The sequence below is a fragment of the Glossina fuscipes genome, unplaced genomic scaffold (genome assembly GCF_014805625.2).
Source record: "Glossina fuscipes isolate IAEA_lab_2018 unplaced genomic scaffold, Yale_Gfus_2 147, whole genome shotgun sequence".
Classification (NCBI taxonomy): Eukaryota; Metazoa; Arthropoda; class Insecta; order Diptera; family Glossinidae; genus Glossina; species Glossina fuscipes.
In genome coordinates, this window is record NW_023998490.1 from 2,223,485 (window position 1) to 2,243,396 (window position 19,912).

At 35.3% G+C, this 19,912-nt stretch overlaps 1 protein-coding gene across 1 annotated transcript; it reads right to left on the bottom strand.

Annotated features, from left to right (window-relative positions):
- Positions 1-9,847: 9,847 nt before the first annotated feature.
- LOC119641193 (tyrosine decarboxylase) lies at positions 9,848-18,006 on the bottom strand. Its single transcript, XM_038039730.1, has 9 exons — positions 17,037-18,006; positions 16,736-16,972; positions 16,598-16,668; positions 16,297-16,533; positions 16,040-16,237; positions 15,755-15,969; positions 15,569-15,695; positions 12,950-13,470; positions 9,848-10,438 (listed from the first exon to the last, which is right to left on the bottom strand). Exons 1-9 carry the CDS (start codon positions 17,263-17,265, stop codon positions 10,270-10,272), a joined length of 2,004 nt encoding a protein of 667 aa, XP_037895658.1. The 5' UTR covers positions 17,266-18,006; the 3' UTR covers positions 9,848-10,269.
- Positions 18,007-19,912: the final 1,906 nt, after the last annotated feature.

Here is a 19,912-nt window from a genome sequence, read left to right on the forward strand (position 1 = left end):
GGATGGAAAAAAAATGGATAGCTGGATAGATATTATCAAAATATCAATATATCGTCTCATCGCGCAATACGAAACTTTGCAATACGTCTGTTAATTCTGATTACCTTGTTGTAGCATTTACAGGAACTTGGTTTAAGCCGGGGATATTTGATGGGGAAATTTTTTGCTCGCAGTTTGAGATCGTTAGTTGTGGCAGATTGCACAAAACTGATGGGCGAGCATTAATTACGGTTAATCATTGCTTATTCTCATTTATAGTTAGTCCTTCGTCGTCCACAACTGTTGGCACTACAACTATGCATATCTGCAATGCATATCTGTTGGTCATGCTATATAATAAAAAAGTAGGCTATTTAAGAATTCAGTCGTAGTGGTTTGGTTATACTCCAGCGATAGACGAGATTATAGTGCCCTGAAACTCGCTATTCCAATTTTATTGATGCAACACGCGCAAACTTCCTAAAAATCCTAAGGGCTTCTTTAATTTTGCAAACTCTAAACGAAAACTAAAACGATTTTCTTCCGCTATGAGCTTGGGAAATTTCGAATCACCCGATGCGTCTCTAATAATTGACCTTTTCGCCGATTTTTTTTGGTGAAGTCTACCAATGTTTAAATAATCCGTCTGATAATTATCCGTATTCGAAAAGTTCGCTTGATATTTTTCCGAAAAAAGGTCACTTCCTATCGATTTGGAAGAGTTATGTTATCTTCAATGACTTTTCTGAAGCTTTCGATAGAGTCAATTAGGTTTTTAGGCTATAAATTATAACGCTTTGACTTCTCGAACCGTATGATTGCTTGGTGCTGGTCGCACCTAAAGGGAGAGTTGGTGACTTCTCGCCGATCCAGAGTAGTTGCAATCAGTTCTGGTGGGCGTCAGCGCAGTCATCTTGGTCCGCTCTCGACAGCAGTGCCGAACCAATAAGGAATTTCTCAATACGTGTCGGGTAATGTGTAAAATGTTCGACGATCGTTATGATGGTCTGCCCGTTTTGCCCGTTAATAAGGTTGAAAGCATTATATTGCATAACTAACTGCTAAGCATTTTCGAGTCTTGTATAAATACAGGTGAATTGAATCAAAATACTCTTTTGTATTTGATTTCTTTTCTCATATGTTGCTATTAGTGATGTATAAACAAGCACATATTCATTTACCAACATACATCCCTGTAATTTAATTTAGGGCTTAGTTGAATTCTGATGTACATTATATGTTGATCTTTGTTTATTTTTATTTATTGTTTCTTCTCCCTACTACCTTTTAAGTTATCTTGTAGCTTACCTAAGGAGGAGAGTTGTTATAACCAGTTTCCAATTTGTATTGAGTTTTAGATATAATTCTTCTTACCAAAAAATGTGTTTAATCAACGCTTGCAATTTGGATATTTTCATTGTTCGGTAAAACCCAAGTGATTCGGTCGAAACGAGGTAAAATTTCCTAACAGCGCCGCTCAGTTTTGTAGGTAAAGGCCTACTGCTATTACTAAGTCGGTGTTCATGAGTTTAAACCTTAGTACGGCTTGTCTAAGCTTCTCTTTGAGGCGTATCTAACTGTCTTTGGTTGACGATGCGCTCATATTACGATTGCCTATTTGTTGTAAGATGTCCAAGCTGCAAAAAAAAGTCGACTTCAAATTTGTATACCCTCTAAATGTTGCGGCCAAATTCCGGTTTTATATGTACATGCCTGGTATAAGAATTTTGATCGAACATGAAATGGAAATAAATATCTAAAATGTCAGAATGGAATATTCCAGCCCCTTCAAAATGCGTCAAGTTCTCTACGAAAGAGGAACCAAATCACTCTAAACATTATTAGTGGTAATCTACAATTCGCAATTTCGAAGTAAATTGATTTCCAGCACGTTTAGAAGTGGAACTAAAATAGAGTTTCTGTGACGATTGCAAAAATTTATTTCTAATTATTTCAAGAAGTTGATAAAATGCGAAAGATTGGCGCGTAGCGCCTTTAGCAACGAAAGAGAACTAAAGTTTAGGTAGGTAACTGAGGATGACGCTAGATAACTAGTTTTTCGCTGAAAGTGTTTGATTATTATGTCTGAACATATTAAAATAATTGGTCAAAGCTTAAAGGGCAATCGCTTAATATTAAGACATTCTATCTTAGAAGTTTTAAGTTCACAAGTTCTGTGGGGAGTACATTTATGCCGATGTTATATAAATGATAACGGTTGCCCTTCCAGGTTGTTAACTGCGCTATTTTGCTTATGAGGGTGGACGATTCCTTCGTAATTAAGCCCAAGCAACAAGCGAAGCATGTTAATCCCTAAAGCTAACCTTGAATCTATTGTCCTCCTCATTGTACGAGAGTACTCGAATCTCGCTGCTGATACGTATATATTGCACATATCTTTCAGCTTTGGCTGATATTGGATACCTCAAAATGATGCATGATTTTGATCACAATACTGCAAACCAAATGGAAAAATGTTTGGAATTGCCTACGCATCTGTGTACCTTCTTTTTAAACTAAACTGATCGATACGAACTGATCCTCTTCGAAGCTTCATCCCACATATGTGTACTGGAAATGCATTGCAACACTCGCAAAAAATCGTTACCATAATCTACGATCCCCGCGATTTTTTTTTAAATAACGCACAACAAAACAGATATCAATTAAACTGGCTTCCACATATCCGAGACACTTAAACAAACAACTTCGAGATCTAAGACTGCAGAATTATGTCTCAGGTGCTCTGCTTTGAAAGATTTTTCGCTAATTTCACTATAGGAAAAAATTGAATACGAATTGTAGGCGGGTAGGTTTGTGCTTGCCGCTTTTATGCCAGACTGGACGTGACAATTTATATTCGCGTTCCGTTCACAGATAACGCAGATGTACTCTTATCGAGAAACAGTGTATTACAGTAGTTTAGTATAAATATCTATGGGACGACACCACCATGAAGATCAAGGCTTTTGCTTTGAATTTAGCTCAGAGCAGATTCACTGAATTTGAAGCAAAACATATTTAAAAGATTAAGAAGGCATTCAAACCTGTTCGAACGTTTCGTCCAAAGCAAGACACATTGTATATTTAAGTCCACATGTAGGACCACTTTAAAAGCCAGGAGTGTCTTTAGCATTTTTTAATTGGTTGCCTATATTGAACAGAACAATGCCAAACCTACAAATACAACTCTTTTTGTTTATCAGATGAACTGATTGAAGTTTGAATTTGAAAGGAAATTATTTTTATAGAAATTCTAATTCAACTTCTGCGACTTGTACTTTTCTAATATTTTTCAAAACGTGAAAGCAGGTCATCGCAGCAACTATTATGCGAAAAAAATACTTTATAATGCGGTAAAAATAATTGCAAATATTCTTTATCTTGCAAAGAATCGAAGCTATCAATAATTTTCTTTTTTTGTTGTAGTTGTATTCAAAACATATTTATTTTTCTGCTCTTATTAATGGTGTGTGCTACAGTAGCGGACCAGTCGACAACTACTGAGGAAGATGATACTATTAAGAAGTCCTATACTTGGCGCTGGCAATCGCCTTTATCCTATGTAAAAAGACGTAGCTTCTTCCCTGAATATCGAGGCGGTCTTTATGATCAAAAAGTTGATTTCAAATCGCAAGAAAACGAAGAAGAAAATAATTACAATAACAATAATAATAATAATCAAGATTTTGACAATATAATGCCCAATTTTAATGTTATTGACTACAATAAACGTAGATCACCATATTATTCCATATATAATAGCGAATAAAACAATTCTATAAATATTGAAATTCTATTAACATTGACTTGAAATTTCTATAAATACATACAAAGCTTGCAAAGATTCCCTCTATAGTGGCAGGCATGAAAGTTGCATTGAGGGTAAGGAGCGGAAACGAAGCGTCCTGAAAATCAAATAAGAAAATTGTCCTTTATCTTATAGGGAAACTTTTGAAACACGGTTGTATGCCCTTTGGGCAAAGAACACCCATAATAATTGAAAACTTTTTACTTGTGTTAGTGTACTGTTAATGTGTAAGCGAAATTATCAATTATGCAAGACATCTGTTTGGCATAAGTAACTTTAGTTCGTTTTGAGATTAGAATCATCCCCGGCTTTTCATGAATTTACAATAGAAGTTACGCAAATTATTTCTGTCGGTTCTTGCGCCGCGGAACGCTCCGCAAAGGTATGTGGACGTGATCTTCATCGATATTGATTTAATTACTAATGATGGTCATCTATTCATTCTTTTCACTAATAACTTAGTTTGCTCAAAGCAAAAAATCATCTCATATCTGATGCAAATATTTATATAACCAAAGCATTTCAAAGCGCGAGCTAAACTTCATCCTTACTATGTGCACCCTTTTCGAAAGCTTCGAAAAGCTTCTTTTTACTTTACATGAACTAAACATATAGAAAAAAATATTGTTTTCTCAGTCACTCTTATGTGACTAGACATTCGAAGCTTGCATTTAAGATTGCAATGTATAAGAAATTCGAAATTTTTTAAAAGCCCCAAGACTGACGATAAATGTGTTCTTTGCCCTTCTGGTTATTGAAATAAAACTTTATTTTTCCTATTTTTGGTCATAGAAATTATTCTTTTGGTCTATATAAATTATAATAACAATAATAATAATAATAACAATATTTAAAACTAAAATTTTTTCGTATAATTTATTAAATGTAAGCAACACCTAAAAAGACTTGAGACAGACACAACTTTTATTGTGCCGATTCATTAAGAATCACTTCACTGCATCGTTCTAAATTTTTGGAGATATTATAGTGAAATTTAGTACTCCGACATGTTTTGGAGCAAGGACGAACGAAAGTAGCTTGCAGTAGACCACTTTTTCGACCGCTTGTCATATAACACCTTGTTTTGAAAAGTCGTCATCGTGCATGGCTGTGTTATGCGAAGTGGTTGTATGCTTTTGAATGATGAGCCGTGTCCGCTATTTTAAAGGCACAGAATAATTGACCTTGCTGTCAATACAATGGACCCATTGTTTACAGAAACAAAATTTTTTATTGTTATTCTCCACTAGCCAGCTGAATCAGTGCAGTGGGCCCGTCCCCCAATTATCGTGAAACTGATATGTGATCTGCGTCCTCTTAAACATGTTTTAGTTCAGTGTTTTAAATACCCTGTCAAATTTTTGCTTAAGTTCGAAAAATTGTTAAATCGAAACAAGAATTTGTCCGCAATTACCAAAAACTGAAAAGTAGGTGGAACCTTAATACGTAGCATTACCTATATAAAATGGTGCCGAATTGAAGTAAAATACGACTTGAAGTACACTTACTTCTTCTTCTACTTCCAAGTCCGATCTTGAATACATCCAATCCAATACAAGTCATTTCATTTTTCGAATGAAAGGACACATGAATATTTTTATATTCCATTAAACGTGAGCTACAACAACAACAAATGTTACGTTCATCCAAAATATCTGAATCAACCTTAACTAAACGTGTCCTCACATTTTGGCCGATTCCATTTTCGAAATATCCCAACTCGTTTATGTGTAGCCATCTGCCATGTTCACTTCTAAAATACACCAAGCCTTGAATAAGCGTTCCTCCGAAAGAAGCCTACAATTGTAAAATTGTAAAATTTTTCTGTTGCAATTTTATTACAAATATTTACCGCCTGATACGTACGCCTGACTTGGAAGTATGCTTAAGCCAAAGAAAACCTTTTGCTACATACGAAAATACTCCGTAAAGATGTGTAGACCTACCGGACTCTGTTCAAAATTGAATTATTTGTAGAATACGACAAAAAACCACTATAATCGACTTAATCTTAAGTACTGGTCACACTTTGAAATTTTGGGAAAGACTCTCGGCTCGTCTAAGCTGCAAGTACATACAGCTGTGGTAATTGTGTATTACTTTCAAATCATTTGACATGAAATTTGACAAATGTTAAATTTTTATTCATTTTAAATAGAAAAACAAATACGTTGCCAGTTCATCTTAATGCATACAGATTTATTGCCTAGTTTCCATGCTTAAAAAAATTTTCGAGAAGCTGTTAATCTCACGTCTAGAATCGTATCTCGAATCTGAACATATTCTCAGCAATCTGCAATTTGTCTTTAGATGTAGACAACATTGCCAATTTTTGGTCAGCAATAAAGTCAGCGTTTGCTAAAAACCTCCACACTTCCATTGTCCGCTTTCTGGACATAATCTCAGCATTTGATTCTGTCAATATCAACATCTTAAAATCTATACTCTTCTATTGGATTACTTGGCATTATTGGCAACAACACTGCAGATAAAATTGCATTTTCCAGACGATTTCATTTTATTGATCGTGTTGTGACTTCTGTAGATTTGAGGACAATCGACAAAAAGCATGCAACTTACGGTCGTCATTTACATTCTTTATTTCCATTTATCAGCAGCGGACTCAGACGTGACATTATTTGTTTTGTTAACAAGCCGATGATGAAATGTAATGATCATCTATTCAAAATTAACATAGTAAACAACAACTCTTTACGCACATATGGAGTCTTGCAATCTCCTGATTATATCCTTTTTGTCTGTCAGAATGTTACCACTTCTATTCGCCATTCCACACTACGCAAAGTGAGTATGTGTGGTCTTCGCGACCGCAGCATTCTTGACATTTTGCGCACTCGCAATCTAACGGCTTACGTCGCAATCTTTTCTTTTGTTAAATCATGTCATCAAGGCATATAAGCGTCTGCAGTCAATTTATGAACCTAATGTCTTTTACACTTTTTTGTTCTCCCACCCATCAATTCCTTCATGTATCTTTTTATACTAATAACTCACATTACATCGTACACATCGAAATTTAGTCCTCGCTCTTCCGTTCTATTCTACGTGACGAGTGTTATACGTATTTTAATAAAAACTATAAAAAAAAAAAATAACGTGGCGAACGTATAACACGCAAAGTTAAAAAAAAAAATATTAATGAAATAATCACTAAAATAAATAAAAAATAATATTATATTTCAAATCTAACCGCAATTTTACTGAGGCCCAAACAAAGAACTGTATATTCACATTGAGCCTTTTTTACACATCGCAACGAATTTTCGGGTATTAATTCGCTGAATAACAAAAAAAGAAGAATAAGAAGAAGAGAAGTAATAATTCTCAATTTAGAATAATTTTTTTCATTTACGAATAAAAATATTTCAAAAGAATTCTTTACAAAAAAAAAAAAAAACACCGTGCGAAATAATGAGACTAAGTATATTTTTTAAACGGTAATTTAATTCAAGTAGTCAGATAAATGGAAAAATTATTTCCCAATGAACTATTTTACTTTAGTCAATTATTATTCACCCTCGCTTTAATCTCTATGCTTTCAATGAGCCAAAGCGCCGATGATGAAGATGATGAAAACAATCGTATGCTCTATAGAAATACTTACAATAAGATTATAAGCGATCTAAGAGATCATTGGCAATCTCCAATAATGTATTTGAAGAAACGCGGTTATCTGCCAGACTTGAAGACTGTTATGGCACAGAAACCGAAACGTTATCAACCAAAAACCGATTATACTGATTATTACGATTCAAGTAAACGAGGTCAAGATTCATCTGATGTAACTCAACTGGACGAACAATTGTACAAAGATGTGATTAATAAGCCGGAGGAATTACAAAATTATAATTACGTAGAAAGGTCGGCAAATCCACGCTTCTTTTCCAATTTGAAAGATAAATTAATTGGTTTCTTTGCATCCAAGAAAACTGAAGACCCTTTAGAGAAAGACGATATTAGCCGAACCCAAGATAAGATCGATGAAGCTAACCTCAAAGATAAAGATAGCGAAGAAAAGGAGAGAGAGGAAAACGATGGGACAAAATCTGAACTCAAAAGTAAAGAGGTGGTAAAGGGTTTCATCAACGACGGAGATCAATTGCTTGATAGTGCAGAAGATAAACTTTCCAGAGTTATTGACTAGCGCTACGCATATGCTCTTAAACACTTAATACCAAAAATTACTAATATGCGAAACAGAAAACAAAACTTAAATATATGTAAATATACTTAACTTAAATATGCGTTTACTGCACAGTCAATGCACACACGCCAACACATAGATATCTTTCATACAGATATTAACATTCCCAAGGATTCTTGATTAGATTGATATAAATTTAAATAAAATGATTACCGCTATGATGGATTAATATTGACTGCATTTCTATTAATATGATCGATTCTCTTGCTATCATTTCTGAAAAGATGGGATGAAACTATGAATGATCTTCCTCCTAATACGAAACATGACGAATAATATATGTGAAGGCAACGATGCTTGCACGCGTTGTGTTTACACTTAGCCGGTCAATGTTTAGATAATTAAAGCTGTTGTTTAGATTTCTACGTACACACCGTGGGGGCGGAATTGATAAATAGAAACGCAAGCGTGGAAGATTTACTGCATGTTTTCTTTTTTTTGTTTTTGCCTGCGTGTATGTTGTTGTTATACACGTTGACGTAGTAACTCACACGTATGTAAGCGTATGGGTTGTTTTTATACGAATTCCTGCAAAACTCGGACGCAATTTCTTATAAACCATTAGTTAATATAACTAAAAATAACTGATAGTTATCAATTTAAAAATATAATGATTCAGAATAAAATAGTTTGGTTGTCAACATAAGCATAACTTTTGAAGGAAACAGTTATCATGGATTTCTATGGAATTTCCCCATATCAAGCGTTATCGGAATTCGTTGTCTCAAAACAATTTTTATCAGTATAAGTAAAATTGTTTTCAGTCTACTTGAGGTGAGATTCCTTGTGAAGATAATAAACTCATTTTATGTAAGGAGGATGCTTAGAGAGCGCTTCTGTGAACATGGATTCCATCAAATTGTTCTCTAATAGGTTTCGAGAGGATATTCCATGTATCTTTCAAAGCCTCGATATCGACAACGGACGGGCGGGGTAGCATCCATCACCAAGTACTACTTAATAAAGAAAAAATATATTCGGTCGTGGCCGTTATCCTAAAAAAGACAAGAGGAACAAGTAAAAGAAAAATATTGTAATGCCCTATAAAATGGAGTGGGCGCGGCTGATTTTTTCTACTTTCGAAATAAAAATTTTAGTCGCATAGGTGTGTGGACATTGTAGGCGTGTACTTGGAAAAGTTTAAGTGACTTCCAAATTCTTTCGCAAATTTGCAGGCGATGTTTCCAATTTTCCTTACGAGAAACTGCTTACCACAGATACTACATAGTTGGGCAGACGGACAGATGGACACACGGACATGTTTCGATGCATTCCAAATTTAAAATTGGTCAAGAAACTTTGAAAAAAAAAAACCTTGGTACATTGTAATATCGGCTGGCGTGGTCAATTTTGTCCATTTTTTCAGGTACTATAACACAGCTCATAAGACATGATTTCAATTTTTTGTAAATTTAGCTGCTATAGTTTATGTGTAATGAGCAAAAAACACATTGTTTATTTCGTTTGAAAAACAGAGGTTTTGTCAGTTTACATGGTGCTGTGGGCGTGTCCTTTGATCGATTTGGCCCATTTTCAATACCAATTTGCGTGCACGAGCTTCCAACGTTTCTGCCAAATTTGAAGTCGATAACTTCATTTTTGCGGTCTGAAGAATGTTTGTAACAGATAGTACGCAGTGGGACAGATGGACATGCTTACGTTTTGACAAAATGGATATGCCCCTCAGCCTTCGACGATGGGTGTAAAAAAATCAGTCATTCTCAGCAAATTGCTTTTCATGGACGTCTTCCGATTGCTGAACGATTATTAAAAATATTTGGATTCATGGTTAAGAATGATTTTGTGCTGAAAATTGGAGGCTCCTTCTTCATAAATCTGAAAAGAAATTCGAATAATTAGGAAAAAAAATAACTCCACTTAGCATCAACCGAGAAGTAAAACAAAATGTTATGCTGTTATGCAAACCCTTCACATTTGAACTTTATTGCTCAACGCTTGGGCACTTCAGGGATTTTGTTTCGAGGAAATTAGAGCTAAATCTTTGAAATATCATTTTATGGTTTTATATTATTATTTTATAATTTATAAACTTTCTAAATAACTTTTCACATAATTGTTAATAAGTTTACTTTAATTGGATTTAATTCACTTTAATTAATTTTTTAAGCTTTCAGATAAGAACTAACTGTAACATGAAATTCCATTTTTATCTTCTTCTTTAATATCTTTGTTAAATTCATTTTTGAGTTTTTAAAAATTCTGACGTAAGAGCTTCACATAAACATAAAAGCATTTATTGATTGCTGATGCTATTGATGGTTAAGGGTCCCTTACGTGGAGATCTTTTAGGTGATCGTATTGCGCTTACAACATTTGATTCATTTTCCGGTGACGGTGAGGAACCAGCTGCTGAACTGCGTCGTGACGAAGACGACCTAACATTTGTGTCCAAGTGACGAAAACTGAAAATGAAAAAGAAGAAAAAAATTCATCACCCATTCATCTGACGTGTACCATTGTCTTCGGCACGCCATCTGAAATTTTTGTAATCGTGAACATTGAGTGAACAGTCCGACAGATAGAAATGCAAACTTGGCTACGATATTAGGAGGACTAATTACAAATATATTTCGTTTAAGGCATATTTTTCATTATTGCCATATTATAATGGTGTTTATAACATTAAATAACAACAAATAAATACACTATAGAGAGGCAAGGTCCAGCCTTAAATACCCTACACCACTTCGCTTTGTTGTTCATATAACGACTTTTGAAAATATGGGAGTTGGCTGAAAAAGTGCTCCAATCCTCGTCCTTGGGTAATGTTGTTGTAACAAATGTCATTAAAATATCCTGAAAATTGCGAATTGTAGGTTGAACATAGGAACGAACACAAGACGAACAGGCGGACAGACAAGCTTAGATCGATTCAGCAATTGCTTCTGATTCCTTCTGGGTAATTCTCAAGTCCTTCTCGGTGCAAACAAACTTAGTGCACTCTTGTATTGATGGCGTAGAGTATAAAAGTAAAGACGCCTAAGAATAAAGTATAACAATAAAGGTTGAAGGACACCCTTGATAATAGAGAGTTCTTGTGCCCTACACCACTTGTAGTACATGGTATATAAAGTTAGTGTAGACGCGTATACCACCCGCAATCGCTTAAGATAGACCCATCTTTTATTATACCGCTCAATTTAGAAAATGATCCTGATTCTAAGCCTTTCTGTCTGTCTTATATCTGTCCATGTATTTTTGTGTTCAAGCTGTAATTTTTTATATATTTTGATGAACTTTCATACACAGACGTACTTTGGCCCAAAAAATCAAACAAATCAAACAAATCAATTTTACTCAATTGGGACAACATAGGTCTCCCGTATGTAGGGATTCTCATGAAATGTAAACCCTTACACGCCAAAGAAGCCTAACTCTTTCTTTTTGTTTTTGATAAAAATTTGTTTATGATAGTAATTGAATAAAAAAATTAAGGGGATCTAATTTGAAACACATTGGTCTATTTCTTGGCCCCAGTCCATATAAGATACCCTATGAGTAACAAGTCCTTCGAAAATTTTTAATATTTTAGGATGAAAATTAATTCGTAGTAGCGTTTCAGCAAAAAAATTAACGGTAGTGAATTTGGATCAAATAGGTATATTTTTTTTGGACTCCATACGAAACGGTAACTCTTATATGGAGAAAAAGTTTAACCTTTCATCATGCGAGCTTTCATGACAATTAGGGCTTTGCATGAAAATAATGTGTACTTTTTCGAGCGAATAACTGTACTAGGCGAAGTGTTGTAGGGTATGTAATATTATATTTTATATAATAATAGTGCCCGACTATAATGTTCTTACACATTTTTTATATATATCGGAAATATTGGCCTAACAATGCAGACCATTTTCACAGTAAACTACTAATAAATTATCGGATCTCGGTTTTTGTCGTCGCCTGCAAGCAAAACACTGAAATTTTCAAATCCTTTCCTTTTTTTTAGATTTCAAAGGCCAGTTTCTTCCATAGTCCAATTTCTCATATAATCTTTAAGATTTTAAAATATATCACATCTTGCGTTCATAAGAAAGTTTGCAGCTTTTGGGATGTGTAATGGATGTAATGGATAAATTTGGATTTTGCCCAAAAGTTTGTTTATTTGAATTCGTAGAGCTGCGAATATTGAACATCCATCCCAAAAGTAAATGCATAAAAATTCTTCTCCTTTTGTGTGGTTCTATACAGCCTTGGAGTTTGGGATTAACATCTACAACAACAACATTAATGGAAATAAGATGAAGTAAGTCGAACGCTAAAATGATTTGAAAGTCGCCCTTTTATACTTTACACCCAATTTATTTTGAGCTTTGACTATGTGAACACTGTGCACCTTTCACGCAAATTTGACAGTAAAAATGGGGCAAATGATTCAAGAAACATGTGTGCAGTGCAACATTAATTGAGAGTATCTCTGATGATTTCTTCTGTGTTCTTTGGTAATCGCTCATAAATTGCAAAAGCCGAACGATAAGTATTTCTACTCTTTTATATTCTAGAAAAAAGGGGCAAAAGTCCATGCTATGCACAACATTATAAAATATCGAAAATTAGTTCGTGCATTCTTTTTTTAGCCTTTTTTCAGAAAAAAGTTGAGGAGTATAAAAGACTCGGTCACAGCCGAATATAAATTCCTTACCTCTTACTTTATTTTAAAGTAAAGCATAACCACATGTTTACCCTTCCATTGTGATATAACACTAACAAGATGTTGCTTTAAAAAACAACAGCAACAACAACAAAAATAAATAAATATTACTTTGCTTTTCAGTCTGCTACCTCAAGTCAATAATTGAGTGATTGGGAATTTGAAATAGAATTGAAAAGACATTAAAGCGCATATGTATGCGTCTAGTTTAGTTTGTTGTTGGTGTAGGCGAGAGGGATTATTTAATTAATTTGCAATTTACCGCAATGAAACGTTACTCTTCTGCCCGCTATCCTCGTTATTGCTATTGAAGAGAAATGCCAATGGCCAAGATATCCACGAATGATGATCAACGGAGCTCTGAGTGCGTATTTCCGGATTGCCGGCACCACTGCGGCTAACAACAGGTGAGGCGGTTTCCAGTGATAATTTCGGTGTACCCGCTTTATTTATAGCAGGATTATAAATTTTCGGATCACTAACCATGCGTACAAAGAACGAACGCTTTTGTGCCAGAGTGTTTTCTTTCTTTTTATTGATAATTTCAGTGAGCTCGTCGTGCTGCTCCTTCTCCAATAATTCATTAGCAAAATCTACAATAATATCCCAAGCGTAATCGATATCCTCTTCGGTCGCGTGTTGTGCAACGGCACAAAAACGTATTATGTAACGTTCGCCAACGCAAGCAGGTACCATATGAAGTTTTCCCGATTCGTTAATAGCGCTCAGTAGCTTTTCATTCAGCTTGTCATTGCCTTTTAGACGAAAGCATACTAAGCCGAGCTTTAGAAAACAAAAAAAAAAAAAACAATAATTAAGTACTTATATAGTTTAAGAAAAAAAAAAAGAAAGAGAAACCAAAATGATGAATAATGAAAAAGAAAACAACCGTTCGCGTTACTGTTTTCTTCACCTAAAATTATGTTCCAATTTTTTAGTACACAAATCATAAAAGTCAATATCACCAAACTATGACAAATTTTCAAGTTCTAAATTGACCTATGCTCTGATCTTGACTGCTTTGACACTACTAACTGTTCTAATTATATTGCGAATAGCTATACCAAGCTTCAGCTTGGTTCAGCATTTCGTGAAGCGAAAGAAAGATTTTCATGTATTTTGTAATTTAATAAAAATACTAATGTCTTTATAGATTTGCCGTTTGACTTTAGAAAGAAATTATGTTGATGCACATAATCAAATTATGCAATAAAATTTTCTTCTCTTACGTGCTCTTCTCATTAATCGATTTATTAGATTCGAGTAAAACACAAAGTTTTTATGTATCCGTCACCGAAGGATGACGAGTATATTTGTTCGGCGAAACGTTTGCAACGCCTAGAAGGAAGCTTCAGAGACACACACACATTTTTTAATCGACTTAAGCATGTCCGTCTGTCCGGCTGCGTAATGTCTGTTGTAAACATTCTTTTGGCCGCAAAAATGAAACTATTGGCTTCAAATTTGCAGAAATATTGAAAGATCTTGCGCGAAGGACACGCCCACAGTGCCTCCTAAATTGTTTTTCAAAAGAATAAAAAAATTGGTTTTTTGCTCGTAAACTCTAACATATAAATGTAAAACATTTGAACGCATATTCGATGGGCTGCTGCTGCTGCTATGCTCTAGCATATAAATTCTTGGCCAGTTTCAAATTTGGAATGCCCCTAAGCATGTCCGTCTGTCCAGCTATGTAGTATCTGTGGCAAACATTCTCCCGTTAACGAAAATGAACATGTCCCCTATAAGTTTGCAAAAGCATTTAGAAATGACCTAAACTTTTCACGGACATGTGTAAAGCCAACCACGCCACTTCATATTATAGATCATGAAGATTTAACGTTTATGCTTTCTTAAAATGCTTATTTCTCGATTCTTCGATCTAAAATTCAAGTTGATTATTTACCTCTACAAAATCATTCCCAAGCCTTTTCATAGAACAATTGCAAATCCTTAGATCGAATGGAAACCGTTTCATATTAATACAACGGTTTTCTAACTCATCAGCCGAACGATCTTTTACTATCCCTGTCGCTAAGTATTGAATGCCTTACCACCGAGTCTGAAATCTTTCAATAAATCTTTGAATACGCTTAGAGGAAAACTGACCGCATTACAAAACTAATAATGTAATATTTTGTTGATGATAATCGAGTTTACCGAGCACGATGGCTTCATTGGCAGCCATTTAGCTGACTTGTGTACGCTCATTTATGTTATAGTTTCTTTTTTTTTGGAGATAAAATATATGTATGTAACTAGGTAATAAGCCTATGGCATTGCTGTTGCTTAATAAATGAAAACGAAAATTAGTAACTCATATTAAAAACTCATCAAGTTATTGGATATAATCGGTCTTATCGTTACCAGGTCTAATCCATTCAAAAAAATCCAAAAAAAATTAAAGTCGTAAAGCTCACTTTGCGTTTAGTTACTTTTATGAGAAGTGTGCTCTCTGATGCCCAATGAAAAATTGAACGCTCAGACGCCACACTCCGAGGACCTTGTATCACGGATATCAGGTTTTGCTGTCTTCTGCACTTACTGCACTTGTAGTTTTGAATTGTATTGCGTAGCGTCATGAAAGTTGAATTGAACAGAATTCTAACATACTTTTAACAATTTGTGTGTTATTGTTGTGTGTACATAAGTAATTTTTACAGCAGATCATTAATTTTCTCTGTGTTTTTTTAAATTACTAACGCTTCCCTAATTAGGCGGTATAAAACTGTTTAATTGCTTAAGATTTACGCTTTACACTTATTTTCAAATGTAAGCCGTATTCTCGAACAGAGAATAGAGAATTGCGCTCTGTCTGTCGGGAGAGAAGCTTGATGCATATTGGCATAGAAATACGAAAGCTGTGTTAGTAATAAATTACCTTGACTTGATTGCAAATCTCAAAACGTTTATCTTTTATAACGTGCTGTTCGAAACGCTTAGCCAAGTCGATATGATGCCTTATGTACTTTTGAAGACCAGAAATTCCGTAAGAACGCAAAACAAACCTGTAAATATTTTTGCTTCAATCAAAAAGTACACACAAAATATTAAATGTAATTTTAACCATAATTTTAAAGAACGAAATCGCCGACTCAGCGGAACTCCCCAATGACGATAGTCGATAGCAGCATCGGAATAACCGTGTTTAAGATACAATGGATTGACAACCAAAGCTGAAGTCAAGCGTATTCGATCACGCACCCATAATGTTGAGCAATCGAAGTTAGTGAGCAGCCATTTATTGGGATTGGTGTTAAATGAATCGGCGTATTCTATACCCTAAGCAATGGAGATCATTGTCATATGCATGTGAAGTAATAAGTAATAGAATAATTGTTCACGGTATTACCTTAAGCAAAGGTTTCAATTCTGGACATATAAATGAATTACCAGCATAGGCAGCGTCAACGTGTAACCAAACACCGGGAAATTTTTGTAATTCCTGACCGATTTCTAGTAAATTATCGAAAGCACATGAGCCAGTAGTGCCCAATGTAGTCGACACAAAAAATGGTACTAAACCCTGCAATTCGTCCTCTTCCATGGCCTGCATACATGCAAGTAATAATTTCTAATACATATACAAGAAGTGAACATTGGGAGTACCTCGTATAAGGCATGGCCTCTTAGACTGGCGTTTTCATCTGGTTCCAATATACGCAACTTCACAAAGCATATCATAGCTGCTTTTTCCACACAACTATGAGCCTCTTTAGAACAGTATGCCATAAGTTTTGATAACAAGTGACACTCCTCCACAAAAGGATGCTGAGATTTAAGACGTTTTATAGCCTGAGCGCGAGCCGCTAGCATAGTAACTAAAATACATTCCGAGGCCGACGTCTGCCAATAAAATTTTCAAGCATATCAATGGGAGTAAAATTCAAGAACATTTACACATACTAACCTGGATAACTCCACCACCAGTGCTGCCATTTTTCAAAGCTAAAAAATGATCAGGTAACCCTATAGCTTTACCTAGTATATTGAACAAATCTTGATAGGTTTTCTTCAAAAAATTTTTAAATATTATTTAGTCACTTGCCCAACCAATCCAACACGATTGTCTCTAATTCAGTGCAGGCTGGACTAGCAGCCCATGAGAAACCTATACATCCAATACCATCACCCAGCATATCCCCTAGTATAGAAGGAAATGAATTGCCTGCCGGAAAGTAAGCATGAAACCGTGGATGCTGCCAATGCGTTACGCCTGGCAATATCTTATCGTCTACATCAGCCATAATTGTATCCCAACTTTCGGGTTGCTGAGGAGCTTCCGCTGTAACCGTAAATATTTCTATAAAACTTCGCACACTTTTTCTCGCATAAACCACTTCACGTACCGGGCAGTAAATGCCTTAGATAACCAGGCTCCACACTCGGTATAACTCGTCGCTGATCGAGGGTTTCCAAGTACTGACAGATATATTCAACCATTTCGGTTCCACGTTTACGAAATTCATGGCTATCCATTGCTTTGGATGTGCAAATAAAATCTAATAAAATGCAATCAATTGCGCGTAAAATGATCAATTCAAGAAAATGTAACTCGTCTTTGAATGAATTATTCATGGCCACTACGCACCTATAAACGTACTTGCAAAGGTCTAACAAAGAAATTTAATCCTAGCTTACGGATATGCGTTGAGGATATATGTATTAAGGTATAGCTTCTTTTTTATATCTGGCAAAGTGTCTGATCACAAATGAACTGAGTAGCACGGGACATTGTTTCATCAATTTACAATATACCCCTCGCGAACATATACATAATAAGTTCCCCAGCGGATATTTTTACGTGTTACGAAAGCAAGAACAATTTTCCATTTGATCTCGATTTCAATTATACTAAAATTTATAGATTCCTTATATGTTAGTGGTCGTAAATAAATACTTGTAGCGAACGTTGAATATTTATAGCGAAAATAAAAGTGAGTTGAAGATTCGCCTTTACGTGGACGTCCCGAATTCGGAAATAGAAATTTCAAACTCTTTCGATAGCAAAATTTGAACCATAATCTTATGTTCTCGATTTGCGGATAGAGAATGGCCTATGGTTATATTGGCCAATGTTCATAACGTTATGACACCAAAGAGATTGCGAACCCGTCAGAAAGCCAAATTCGCTTTAACGCGAATTTGTAGCATATATTCACTTAAGTCATCATTCCCTTAGGTTTAGAAAATGTTTTGTTAAACAGAATAGCGTCACCCGATATGGGTCGCTTCCAGGCTAGCTGGGGCCAAATCTCGCATACCCAGGTAATATACCTTCATCGAAGGAGTGTACAAAATAGTTTTAAACATTCTGTCTGGTGTGCTTTATGATAAATAAGAATAAAACCTCAATAAAGTGAAAAAAACCAAATTTAATTACTTGTAACTTTGTGTGGGCATGGCGGATGTTTTCCATTTTTGCGATAAGGAGTAGAGTGCTTCGAAAAGTAAATGTGGAAAATTTCAGTTTTCTAACTTTTATAATTTCCGACTAACGGGCAAATATCCAAAAATTTTTGTTAAAAAGACGGAGTTGCGTTCAGTTTACGCTCCATTGCGCGCTTCCCCTCCGACCGATTTCCTTTTGGGTGTTACGTACACTACCCAAAAAAGCAAAATGGGTATACCCACATCTTACAGTGGTGGGTGTGAAAAGCCACATCGTAGTCAAAGCAGTTGTTTAACAATTCGTCGTCTCATTATATTTGTACACTTTGCAAAGCGAGCGCGTGGATTTTAAATACACCTTCTGTGCGTGGAAACTAGAGTATTCAGTTAAGCACTGATCAGCATGAGATTCGTTTACTCATGCCCGCTTGTGCGCCCGTTTATAGGCAAAAATTGCGACAAGACGGCCATGGTAGTAAAAATTAAGATATAAAGTTGGACTTGGTCCTTAGTGTGTGTCCATGAACTTTCACGCAGTATAATTCCATAAGACCATCGCTAAGCTTACTTCAATAACGTAAAGATCAGCCCACAAATTCAAACTCAAAAAAAAAAAAAAAAAGAATTGAATTAAAGTATGCCCAAAGGTTAAATAGGGCTTTCCCATTCGTTGCTACCGATGCGGCAAGTACACTGCGACGAGAAGAAAAGATGTTGACTTCTAACTCGAGCAGCCAGCAATAAACGTGAAAATGGAAGAAAAAATGTTCTTTACCTTAGAGCAAAACTTGTATAAACAATCAAAAGATTTGTACGAATATTTCCAAAGTTCATCTAAAAAAGCGCTATTGGAATGGCACCAAATCGCTAAGACGAGGCGACAGCTCATCAGCATACTCAGAAACATTCATATAAGAGTTTAATAAGGTTGGTGTAAAAAGTTCCCTTCGTAGTGGATTTGATTGCTCTGCCTGTCTTATCTTGTCATATGCCATAAAATTTTGTTAGTGATTCTGCTGAACTCTGTCTTCCACCAAAAAAGGAATCAGGTACTTACATCAATATGACGACATTTTCGAAAATATTTGTTCCCATTCACCATTTTTAGACAAATCTTACATCTTTTCAGTCAGCACTTTATATCTTTGTACGATCTTTTTCTTTCCTTCTTCTTGTTTTTATACGACATTACGAGACACACCTTGTGAGCGAATATGCTTCACTTCTTAAGAAATAAACTTTTCCTAAGCAACAATTCTTTCTAATATTAAAATCGCTTCTCTGCAATCTCAAAACCTCTAACATTCAGAACGAATGCGTAGAATAGTCGACCTAACATAAAAAAATCATAGACAGCAATAGGCCATGGTTTCGCCACCTGATTGGAGAACCATTACGCATCGTCAATGTAAACTCCACATTTGAGTTTTGCCCGATACACATAATACGGTTTTCTATAGAACGGTCGTATGTCGTAAAATTTCGAACTTCTTCTTCCTCTTCTGCGAATCAGGAAACCAATAACAGATGACTCACTGCGTTCAGTCGAAAAGGTTTAATGTGAACACGGATATTTCGAGCTTCTTTCGAGCAATAAAATGTCATCCCTTGTAAATTTGCCAACATAATAAAACACTATATATAGGGTTCCCTGGAAAATGGAATATAGCAAGTTTGTGATTAAGCAAAATATGTTCTTTCCCGTATTAGCGTCGAATTCTTTCTTTTGTAAATTCCTTCTGGTCACGTTAGAATAGATTTCAAAAGAGGCGCATTCCACCTTGAGGCCTATGTCATAGGTGCAATAAGAAAAGACGATGCAAAGCAAATAGGG